The sequence below is a fragment of the Crocuta crocuta genome, unplaced genomic scaffold (genome assembly GCF_008692635.1).
Source record: "Crocuta crocuta isolate KB4526 unplaced genomic scaffold, BGI_CrCroc_1.0 scaffold312, whole genome shotgun sequence".
Taxonomy (NCBI): Eukaryota; Metazoa; Chordata; class Mammalia; order Carnivora; family Hyaenidae; genus Crocuta; species Crocuta crocuta.
The window spans coordinates 1,637,992-1,650,231 of NW_027527378.1; the positions used below are offsets into that span (position 1 = coordinate 1,637,992).

Genomic DNA, 12,240 nt, shown 5'->3' on the forward strand with positions numbered 1-12,240 from the left:
AAATAAATAAATTAAGTTAGTAATTCAACAAATTAAGTATCATAACAAAACTATATCTAAAGTGGTCTGAGTATAAAGATGAGGAAACAATTCATTCTTGATACGTGGAGAGAAGGCTAGGGAGCAGCCTGCTTGTACTGGGCCTATAAGAATTCAGGAGACAAAGGGAAGAGGTTGGGGAGGGCAGAGGACACTCAAAGGTCAGAAGGAAGAGAGCAGAGCATGCTTAAGGACAGGCAAGAATTCAGTGTGGCCAGATCTCCAGGTAGGGTACATAAGAGAGAATGAAGGGCTTTTACAAATATCTTGTTAAGGAATTAAAATATTTTTCCTGAAGGCAATCAGTTGTCAGTGAAGCGTTAAACAGAGACATAACATAAGTAGATGTATACACCAAAAGGATAACTCAAGGTATAGAGGAAACGCTGCTAAGAAGACAGACTGGAAAAAAGGCCAATTGACAGGATACATAGCAAACTAAGTAAAAGGCTGTGAGGAACCACACTAAGGCAGGACACGGAGAGAAAGAGATGTAAAAAGATAAAAGAGGAAAAAAAAAAGATAAAAGAGGAACACTTTAGTACAGATGGGATGTAGACGATAAAGAATAAGAGGTCTAAAATATTTAGGAATCAGAATGGAAAGGGTTTGGTGACCAACTGAATGTGGAGAAATGATGGAGAAGGAGGATTTCAGCAGGACTTCCAAGTTTTAACCTGGATGACTAAGTAGAGAGTAGGAGACAAAGAGTTAAAAGGTCAAGTCTAAAGAGAGTTTAATTATGGAAGATTTCCTGAAAACAATGAATTCAGAGGCTTTGAAGCAAAAAACATTCAATGTGCCAAGGCAGAACGGCTACATGGTGATTTCAAGGAGATTGACTGTCTGAAGCAGGAGACACTCATGGGGGGAAATGAGACAGCCAGATGAAGTGACTATGCTTGGATACCACACGTGTCAGATGCTGTGGATATGTGGACAAACAAGCAAAGAGTCTGTCCCTCATTAGTTCCAGTACACCAGAAGAACAGGTGCAAGTAATCTTTTTAAAAGTATTATTTTATGCCTCAAAGTAGTAAAATTACAAAAAGTTTGGTAAATAGAGACGGGAATCTAACCCTATAATCTAACCATTCTAACATTACCAACTATTATCATTTTTTGTGAAATATCTAACGGTAAATGCATAGACTTTATAGCCATATAGCCGGGGATCAAATCTTGATCTGACCTCAAACATATTATGTAACCTTTCACTGTGCACCTGGTTTCCTATAAAATGTGAATAAAAGTACTTACTTCACATAGTTATAATTAGAAAGAATTATTATATATAAACTCTATGTTGTGAGGATTAAATCAGTTAATACATGTGACTGGCACATAATCCCTATATTAGGGTTGACTATTAATTTAAAAAAATTTTTTTAATGTTTTACTTATTTCTGAGAGAGAGAGAGAGAGACAGACAGACAGACACAGCGTGAGCAGGGGAGGGTCAGAGAGAGGGGATACAGAATCTGAAGCAGGCTCCAGGCTCTGAGCTAGCTGTCAGCACAGAGCCCGACGTGGGGCTTGAACCCACGAACCGTAAGATCATGATCTGAGCCGAAGTTGGATGCTTAACCGACTGAGCCATCCAGGTGCCCCTTGACTACTATTTTTTTAAAATTTATTTATTTTGAGAGACAGAGCGTGCACGAGTGGGGGAGGGGCATAGAGAACAGAAGAGACAGAATCCCAAGTAGACTCCAGGCTGTCAGCATGGAGGCCAATGTGGGGCTTGAACCCACAAACTGTGAGGACATGACCTGAGCCAAAACCAAGAGTTGGACGCTTAACCAAGTGAGCTACCTAGGTGCCTTGGTTAACTATTATTTTTTCTTTTTCTTTTCTTACTTTATTGTCAAGTTGGTTTCCATATACCACCCAGTGCTCATCCCCATAAGTGCCCTCCACCATGCCCATCACCCCACTTCGCCTCCCCACCCCCATCAGCCCTCAGTTTGTTCTCAGCATTCAAGAGCCTCCTTAGGCTCTCTCATAGTTTGCCTCCTTCCCTCTCCCCAACTATTTTTCCCCTTCTTCTCCTGCTTCGTCCTCCATTAACTTACTCCTAATCCACCTATATGTGCAAACATATGGTATCTGTCCTTCTCTGTCTGACTTATTTCGCTCAGAATAACACCCTCTAGTTCCACCCATGTTGCTACAAATGGCCAGATTTCATTCTTTCTCATTGCCATGTAGTATTCCATTGTATAAATATACCACATCTTCTTGATCTATTATTTTTTCTTATGTAGTTCATAGTTATGTGTTTTTACATAATGATAATAAAATGACAAGAAATCTTGAGGGCAAAGAAGTGGATTTTAGATTTGCTACAATGAGGAACAGAAATTTCTTAGGAAAAGCAGCAACGTGATCAAAGAAGGGCTTGAAAAAGACTTGAGTAACGCTGCAGCTCTTCTGTGGAATGATCCCAGAATGAGGAAGGGAGCAAGGTAAAGCTAGGCCATGGCAGTCATTTGGGGCGTGGTGAAGGAGGCAGGGCCAGGATAGCAGTTATATGAACAGAACTTTACACTGGTTTTAGAAGATAAAAGAGATGATACCTAGTTATGTAGCTAAAGATAAGAAGAGACCATGATGTTTCAGCCTCAGAAATACAGGAAGATGGTGACAAAACCAGGAAATTAAAAGGGTATTAGGAAAGGATGAGAATAAACTAGTTTCCATTTAATTCTATGCGCGGACAAGCACAAAAGTGTTATGATAGTAGACCACCACAGATGAGTGATTATGTACAAAGACTGAAGTCAGGGCAAGAAAAGGATTGTAGTGGACTATGAAATAGGGGACTGAGGACAGGATGAACTGTCATCAGAAGAAAAAGAGCTGACATTGTATTTTAATTACTTGTTCATGAAGTCTTCAATTAAACAACTATTAACTATTCTATATTAAACACAGCAAATGAGTTTTTAAATATACTGATATACTGGAAGCAAATAATTCACAATTACCTCTGGTGCAACAAAATTTGCAGTATAACAAGGAGTCATGAGAAGACCATTTTCTGCTCTTAGCTGTTTGGCAAAGCCAAAATCACAAATTCGAATAGATTCTGGATTGCCAGATTCATCCACGTAAAGAATGTTGCTAGGTTTCAAGTCTCTGTGAACCACCTATTGAAATACAAATTAAAGAGGTACATTAACAATACAACAATACATTTCCATAATGGAAAACTCTTTATTCACAAACTTTCAAGCAATGTACTAAACAAGAGGATGTGAGTGTGGACCTTTAAATTATCTCAACATTATAAAATGCTGATAATGTAAGCATAACTCTCTAATACAGAACCAGGGCAAGGAAAGGAGGAAGTAAAAATAGTATGTATTTCCCTCCTCTTTGTCTCATTGAGTAAGTAGTTTAAGGTAAAACGCAAATAGCAAGATTAACTGTCTCTAGGTTATTCATTTATTCAACAACTATTTACTGAATGCCTATCATGTGCCAGGGTATTATAGAAGGAGCTGCAGATACCATATTGAACGAGACCCATAAGATCCTTGCCTTTCCATGCTAGGAGTTTGCACAGTAGTGAGGGAGGCAGAGAATAAACAGGTAACATGATCAAAATAAGCTGGGACAGTGGGACATAGTCACTCTAAGAAGAGGGAACAGCATGTATAATGGATGTATACAACAAACAAGCACCAACGGGCCTAATGGAACAGGCACGGGGTTAAGGGGTAAAAAGAAAAAAAAAATCCAGACTTTAAGTACTGCCTATTTAATACCCAAGTGACAATGTCACACATACTAAAAGATATTGTTTCTTTACATTTTTGTAATATTTCTCCCCCTTTAGTTACCTACTTGAATACTTCTTTCACATAAACCTTGACATTCCTTATTAGACTTCTATGTTTTTTCTACCACTAAATTCTGAGTCTAGATTCTAATCAGTCACCTCAGTTTTAGTTCCTAACATTGACAACATTACTTCTCCAGATCATCTGAGTGACTAATTACTGCTGAAGCAATGGGAAGAGAATACAGAAGACTTAGATGACTGCAAAGTCATCAATTCTCCAGTGAATATGGAGTCCCACTAATTTTGAGCTAGTGTACTAAGTGAATCTTGACCAGCTCGAAGTCAAGAAGCTCTAGCATGAAACTGACACTTCCCACTTGTTAGCTGCTAAGACAAACAAAATGAGAATAACGTATTGAAAAAAAAAAAACCCTCCTTAAGAAGCAGTCTCTTAATTCCCTTGTATTGACTTTTTAAAATGTTTATTTTTGAGAGAAAGGATGAGCGGGGCAGGGAAAGAGAGAGACATGGGGAGAGAGGATCCCAAATGGGCCCTGAGCTGATAGCAGTGAGCCCAATGTGGGGCTCAAACTCAAAAAACCAGTAGATCATGACCTGGGCCAAAGTCAGACGCTCAAAACACAGAGTCACTGAGGTGCCTCTCTTAATTTCCTTTTGTAAGTGAACACAACCCATGATTCTCTGGTTCTGCTTCTGAACTTGCAATGGACCCAATTCTCAAGAGTACAGAGTGGCCTGGCAAAAACGGTGATACATCTTCCTGGTCAGAAGACCTCACTCACTTTTTCTTGGGAAGCATAAGAATTTAATATAAACAAGTTAGGACTTCAAAGCAGCACTTCAGACTTGGTGGGAGAAATTTAAGTAGAGGAAGAACAGCAGAATAATGAAGCTAATGGTAGTTATTTTCCATTAATGCATAAAGTAACTTCTGCTTTTGTAATTTTAGTTCAAACATTCAGAAAGAAAACGTAAAAAAAAGGTAAATGTGTGTATATGTATATATGTGTATGTGTGTGTGTGTGCATGTATCTGTATACATAAAATGTTAAAAAGACTTACCCCTTGTGCGTGAAGATATTCAACAGTTTTGGTTATAGTAAACAGGACAGCACTGGCCTCTCTTTCAGAGAAAAATTTCTGTCTAAGAATTTTATCCAGCAATTCACCCCCTTTCATAAGTTCTGTCACTACATACACGTATTTTCCATCATCATATACCTGTAAGATTTAACACCAAAATGTAAAAAATTACGTTAAGCTTTACATGTGCTCAGAACAAAGTCTACAGTCAAGGAAACTTTTATTCATCACAACTGATAGAGGATATAAAATTTGCAAGCCATTTTATATATGTAAGAATAGTAAAACAGGAATTGATTAGATTGAATGTCAGAAAAATAACATGCAATTTCCTTCTGTGAACCCTAAGTCATGGCAATCAAAGTAAGAACTGGCATCGTATAGGAAGGGGTATTGAGCCCTTGCTCTCAGGTTTGTTTCTCTTGATCTTTCTATCTATTGATGACAGGGGGGGACTGATATGAAGACACATGCCTGTGATTTTCCTGGAACTTCTGCAATTTACATAAACAGTACAGCAAATCAACTCTGGTTTTGATTAAACTGAAAGACAGGCTGCGGCATGAATTAAGTAGGAAGATGAAGCAGCAAAAAGAAATTCCATCTAACCACATAGAAGCATACAAGTTTACTCTTAATGCAGAAATAGAAAGCTCATTGTAATTTTGGATTTGTACTTCAGGCAATCCCGAACTGAGATAACCCCTTCATTAAACTTCAGTTCTTTTTATTCCCCCTCACTAATGGGGGAATGCACACCTTTATTTAGCTCCATAAAAGGTACTGTGTGTTGGGGCCCCAAATATGGAGAAAACAAGGTACCTGTCCTCAATGATTTTATTCTAGTAGAGAAAGACAGGCATAGAAATAAGTTAAAAAAAAATGTTGGGAGATGCTGTGATAAAAGCAGGGAAAATTTTAGAGACCTTGGAATTTGAAATGGAAGAAGGAGGAAAGATATAAAAAACAGTAAGAGCTTAGGGAGTTTCCAAGTCAAGGAAGAATTTTCTGTACTTCTTTTATTTAGTTGGTCATATTCTTGGAGGTTATAGTAATTAAAGAGTCACTTAAGTTATGCAGCTTCACATTTTAATGGGACTAAGTTAACATTCTTCTTCTAACAATGTGCAGTGATAAATTAATCTGAGGAAATTGGAGTGTTGGTAAGGAAAAAGGCAGAATAAACTTTGGAATTCACAGAATCTCAGAGATGAAAGGCAAAAGGTACCTCAGAAGTTCTCTGGCTTAGGTGGCCATATGATATACCAAGTCTATGACACCCAGATATGGCCTTTGAGCCACTTGAGCACCATCAGCAAGAGAAGGTTTAATGCTGCCTACGGAGTTCACACCCTTTGCCAATGGCTCTGTTATGATAAAAACCACAGGCAGCAAGGAACGGATACCTCACTTGGCTAGGGTGTGGTGATGCGCAGAACAGGACTCCTGGAAGAAGTGACGTTTTAGCAAAGGTTTGGACGAATGGTAGTTAGCCAGGCAAAGAAGGAAGTGGTGCTGTTAACTGAGGAAACCATAAACTCAGAGCAGCATGAGAAAAGGAGGAAAGTTGAAAGATGTATACATACTAGAGCCTGGTCAGAGCGTGAGGCATGAGAGGAAGTGTGAAGACAGAGGGAGACTACTGCAGACAGAGGAAGGCAAGGACTGGAGGTGAGTGGGGTTATGAGCTGTAGGTAGGCAAGTAACAGATCTGAGTGTTTGCTTTCTCAGGCAGTACTGTGGAAGAGAGTTTGGGGAGTCCGTGGAGCCTGAGACTAGTTAATCTCTAATACGAATTAATACCCACATGTTCCAGTAAATATAGGCATTAAAAGCAATAATGTCCGTAACACTTTTTCTCTTAAAGCAAAAATACAAACATTAACTGTATAAACATATTTTTCTTTATAGCTGAAGTTGTGCTACATATACTGTACTCCAATCAATTTTTTTTAAAAAACCTTACGATATTGAGTTCTTTGTCCACTACATGATATTTGAAAATATCCCCAGGGCGAGTTGGACAACTGATTTATATGATGGGAGTTAAAGAAGTTACTACTTACATCCTTTAGAGTAATGATGTTTGGATGCTGTCCATAACGAAGAAGAATTTCAATTTCCTCTGTTGGGTCTCTCTTGCTTTTATCAATAATCTAAAAGGCAGATATTTATCATAAAATCTCATAAACTATACAGTCACCAACCTTAAGTATTAAAAATACAGATCTTAAGTATTATCTTATGTAAATACTGGACATATGAGCCATTTGTCAACCAGTCAAGTCCCTGGCCACCCTGTCTAATCAAAATTTGAAAGCCAGCCTACGTTTAGAACTTATTAAGCACTCAAAGGTCTCAAGAAAAGGTACCAAGAACATGTCTTTCTTCCATCCTTGAATGTCTTAAACCCTTGGAAATTTAGTCAACTTCTAACCCCTATCAATACAGATAATTAAGAACAAGATGTATATATAATACCACCATTAGCATCTGTTTACTGAATTACCTTTACTTCCTTTAATAAAATGCTTCAGTGGAAGAACCCATTAGTTGCAAGCTACTTATAAAGACTTAATTAAGAGTTAAGTCAAACAAACTTATTTTTGAAGCTAGGCAGAAAGCTAAGTAGAAAACCACACCTGGAATTTTACTTGGCTAAAGTTAAGTTTAATTATTATAATAAAACCCTTTAAAATACTAATGCAGCTTTCCAACCCTTTTACGTCAGCTGCTTCTTAAAAATACATCTCTTAAAGTTTTAATCTGTTAAAGTAATATTTTATTTTTAAAAGGATAACACGTTTTGCTTTCATTTTGTCCAGAGAGTAGTGTGAAACAAATTTTGTGACCTTCGTATTTTCAATTTTACAAAGCCTTAGTAATTAATGTGTGCAATAATTAACTCAATTGCTCCAGCAATCTAGGAAAGAGCTTGCAACTCACACTATGAGCCAAATCTGCTATCTGAAATGAATTTAGTTGTAAAATAGTTCTGTATGTGAAGAACAAGGAATACAAACATAGGTATACACTGTAATGGAATGCAAATGATAGTGTGTAATTAGGCAAATGGATGATTAAGAGGAATGTATATTGAATAGACATGCAAATTCAAGGGACATGATCTGGGGTGAGTCTTCTGAAGACCAGAACACATTGGGAGGTGTTATTCCTAGCAACAATCTCTTTGAACTGTTAATCTGGGCAGAGCTTGCATTTCATTCACACTTTTGCTTGTAGATCTTAGATTTGTAGGAATTTCAGTAGAATGAACTTATGCTGGGATTGGTTTTATGAATCTAATTTAAGTCACAAGAATCCACAAATAGCTTGGAGATATTCTCAAGGTTTTGGTATACTGCTCCTGGTTTCTGTATTTCAAAGGGGGCCTGAGGGCATTTTTACTTTTTTCTGATGTGTTTATGGAGACAAGATACATCCTTAAACTGACTACCATGTACATTACTCACCTTCTCTCCTTTCATGTAAGCAATGAGAAAATTTCTATGTACCCTAGATTTCACTATGAGCAATAAATAGAAGAGCAAATTAAAATGCCTTTTTGTGGTTCATCCTTACACCTTACAGAAGGCGGGACACTGATGACTTTTAAAGCAATTACATCCAAGTTTACAACAGTAGTAACAATTTTTTTGTGTATGTGTGTCTTCCAAGTTATTTACTATGCATATATAAAAGACATTTATTTTTATTTTTACACAGTGAAATATTAGATCCAGAGGATAGACAGATGGATGTACAAAAGTAATAACAATTAATGCCACTCTCCTACTAACTAAACATGAGCAACCCACACTTAGACATCAGTTCTAAGGTCCAAAATAAGCTGAAAGCTTTAAACATTAAATAGCTTGCACTGGGAGAGCAGAGACTACCATCCCAAGAAGTGAAAAGGCAAAAGCTTGAATATAGTATTTTTCCACTCGCAACTAAAGGTTTGTAATTCAAACTTTATCAGAGAGCCATGTGCTTTTGGTTTTTTGCTTAGAAAATTCTGTCTTGATCCTTGATGAAATTAAAACAGCTGATGATAACAAATTTTATAATAGTGCGTATTCTTTTATCAGTGCACAGATCCTTTTATATGTGAAGGACAGTATGAACATTTTTTGCCAGAAAAATGTAAACACAAAAAATCTGGCATACCATCTTGAGGAATTCCCTGACAGAGCACAAAATAGGGGACTTTTTAGAGTAAAAGGGTGTTACTAAAAATCAGGTGTACACTGTACTGTCTCGAGCAAACTACCTTACCTTTAGTTTACAGGTGAATCCATGATTCCAGATTAACGGCCCTGAAGCTTACTAGGCAGATATTTAAATTCATCATACCTTTTTTTTTTTAATAAGAAAAATCCCATTTATCAAATAGTGTAATTTTTAAGTGGTACTGACATGCATGAACAAGAACTGTTAGAGATCCATTTTAAACCTAAAAATATTTACCTTCACTGCAAACTCCATGTTTGTAGCTTTATGTATGCATCTCTTGCAAACAGAGTAGGAGCCAACACCAATATCTTCCTTTACTTCATATCCATCAGTAAACTGAATACTGTTTCTGTGCAACTGCTACAAACACAATTATAGATTGACAAAGAGTTTTACAGTAACTATGGTATAATTCATAATAGTGGAATATGTTACTGAGTATGCATTGTTGATGTTAACAATAAATGAATATCAGCAAAAATAAAAAGGAATACAGCATTAATTCTTCCACAACTGTGAATTTTAGTAGTGTCTACCATAAAATGTACAGCAAAAAATAGGCTTTTAGAAAAAACTTATGTTAAAAAGAAAACACTGAATACGTACAACAGAAAACACAGAGTTACTTGATAAGGAGCTGAAAGCCTTGCCTGTGATTGAGCCCTATTTTACTCCCCAGCCAATGCTAGGTCCTTGAAATACTTCTGCAAATAGGGAGGAGTTTGAAGCTTCAGGAGGATTCAGAATGAAAACATCTGGGTTCTTGTCTCATATGCATCTCTTGCAGGTCATGTAACCCTGAAAACATGTGTTTTCTCAGCGAGTAATGGTGAGGATTAAATAAAATATTTGAAGGTGATACCTATTATCATCATTGTGGACTATCAGTAGCCAGGCCCTCTGTTCTCTACTCTCCAGTCGGAGCTTCAATGTAACTTCCATGAGAGAAGCTGTTCAAGGGGTAAGGACTAATAACATGTGGTAGGATGGTGGCTAGCAAATGAGTGCTTCCATAAGTAGGCTGAGGGAAGTTGTGCTGCTCTTGGCTATACTGAAACGAGAGCATCCCCTGCCACACCCTGTGCCTGCGCGCTTTGTATAGGTTAAAATGTGAATTCTGTAGAATGTAGGTTTGTGATTTCTGTTAGGTACACAAGTTATAACTTAAAAACCTGCCATACACCACATGCTTGTTATAGTAAAAGGGACAGACTATTTCAACCATGAACTTCATTTAAAAACCAGTGCTTAAGATGGTTTTCTAGAAAGTGGAAAGCAAGATGACTAACACATGAAAGAAACTTTAGAGCAAATGCAACTTCATCACCTAGCAAATTCAAACACTAATTAGTACCTTAAAAAACAATCAGTGCTTCAAAAGACATAATGAATTCCCTCTATGATTAGGAAGATGAATTAAATTGATCTTTCCGTGATACTAGAATGGGAAGGAGTAAATCTAATGGTTTATACTATTTGTGTTCCTCAAATAACATTTAATTTACTCGTCCAGTCTCCTGTTACAAATACACAGACATCTAGAAACCTGCTTCTGTGGCTTTTACCTCCTTCTCCAACTCTGATACACAGATGGGATAATGAGGAAGGGTACACCCTAAGGTAGTACCTATAACCATTTCTTCCTAATAGTAATGGGGATTCCAAACGAACAAGCATACAAAACTTGGAAAACATAAGACTGAAGTTCACTTTTATTTCTTACACATTTCTATGGCAGAAGTTGGCAAACTATAGCCTGTGGGCCAAATCTGTTTCACTACCAGTTTTTATAAATAAAGTTTTATTGGCACACAGCCATGCTCATTCACTTAGCTACTGGTCTATGGCTGCTTTTGTGCTACAATGGCAGATTTGAGTGGTTGTGACAGAGATCATATAGCCTACAAAGCCTCAGATATTTATTAACTGACCCTTTAGAAAAGAAGTCTACCAAACCTTCTTTTAAGCCATCAGGGAACCAGGAGACCTCAGTTCATCACAGCTGACCTGACAGAGTCAGAAGATGAAACAAACTAGGCCTGATAAACATTTTAAGGCATAGGAAAGGGTGGAGACAAGATGGTGATAGATGTCTCAACTCTCTTATAATTCCCCTTTTAAGTCAGACAGATATCCAGAATTCTAGTGCATGCAATCTTTTTAAAGGAAAATGAAAGGAATTTCTAAAAGTAATGTCAATGGTATAAAATTTATTTTAATCAGCAGATCAAATCTAATTATTCACACAGTGAACTCTATCTTACAACATTTCAAACTTTAAATTACTTATACATTCACTCACCTGCACAATTGAATGCACACCAACTGTCTGCATAGCTTGGCTTTCATCATCTGAGGTGATAGCAACAAAACTAAACCCCCGAAAAAGCTGATGTGCATTAGCACTGGGTGGAATGCCAGGTGAGTCTGAAAAGAGTAATACATTACTAAGAAGGTAATAGTGGGAATGTACTNTCTGGAATTTAATTCTTAGGCATGGAGGGCTTCCAGGATAACTCAGTAAAACATCAGCTCTGTCCTGATGGCTTATGGGTATCACAGCTCTGACATTCTAGTTCCTCGATGAGTTACTGGGCTAATGTTATTCTAAATTAGCAATGATACACAGAATTTTCTGTAGTGATGGAAATTTTCTTTATCTGTGCTGTCCAATACGGTAGCCCCTAGCCACATGCAGCTCCTGAGCATTTGAAATGTGGTTAGTGTGACGGGGAAACAAAATCTTAAATTCAGTGCTATGGCTCCTGGTCATGCGGAGATACACATTCATCTACAGATAATATAGGAGAAAGGAATTTAGTCCAGTGATCTCAATATACAACATCAGAATCTGGAAATCTAAACTACAAGTTAAAAATTACTTTATTTAATACATATGTATTTAAGGATCAAAAGTAATTTCCAGGACAATCATGGTATGTAGTCCTTAAACTGTATCTTATGACATGTCATTTATTTTTATTCAAATTATTTATGTGGAATCTTAACAAAAATAGAAAACTACTTTTAAAATAAAATATTTACTATAAAAACAAAAAAATCATAACAAA

At 37.0% G+C, this 12,240-nt stretch overlaps 1 protein-coding gene across 1 annotated transcript in view; it reads right to left on the bottom strand.

Annotated features, from left to right (window-relative positions):
• The window catches only part of RPS6KA3 (ribosomal protein S6 kinase A3), an 89,811-nt gene that overhangs the window by 8,869 nt on the left and 68,702 nt on the right, over nt 1–12,240 (bottom strand). Inside the window, 5 exon segments of the mRNA XM_077769680.1 lie at nt 3,030–3,191; nt 4,913–5,071; nt 7,000–7,089; nt 9,404–9,529; nt 11,472–11,596. Of these exon segments, the coding sequence (XP_077625806.1) occupies nt 3,030–3,191; nt 4,913–5,071; nt 7,000–7,089; nt 9,404–9,529; nt 11,472–11,596 (662 nt within the window).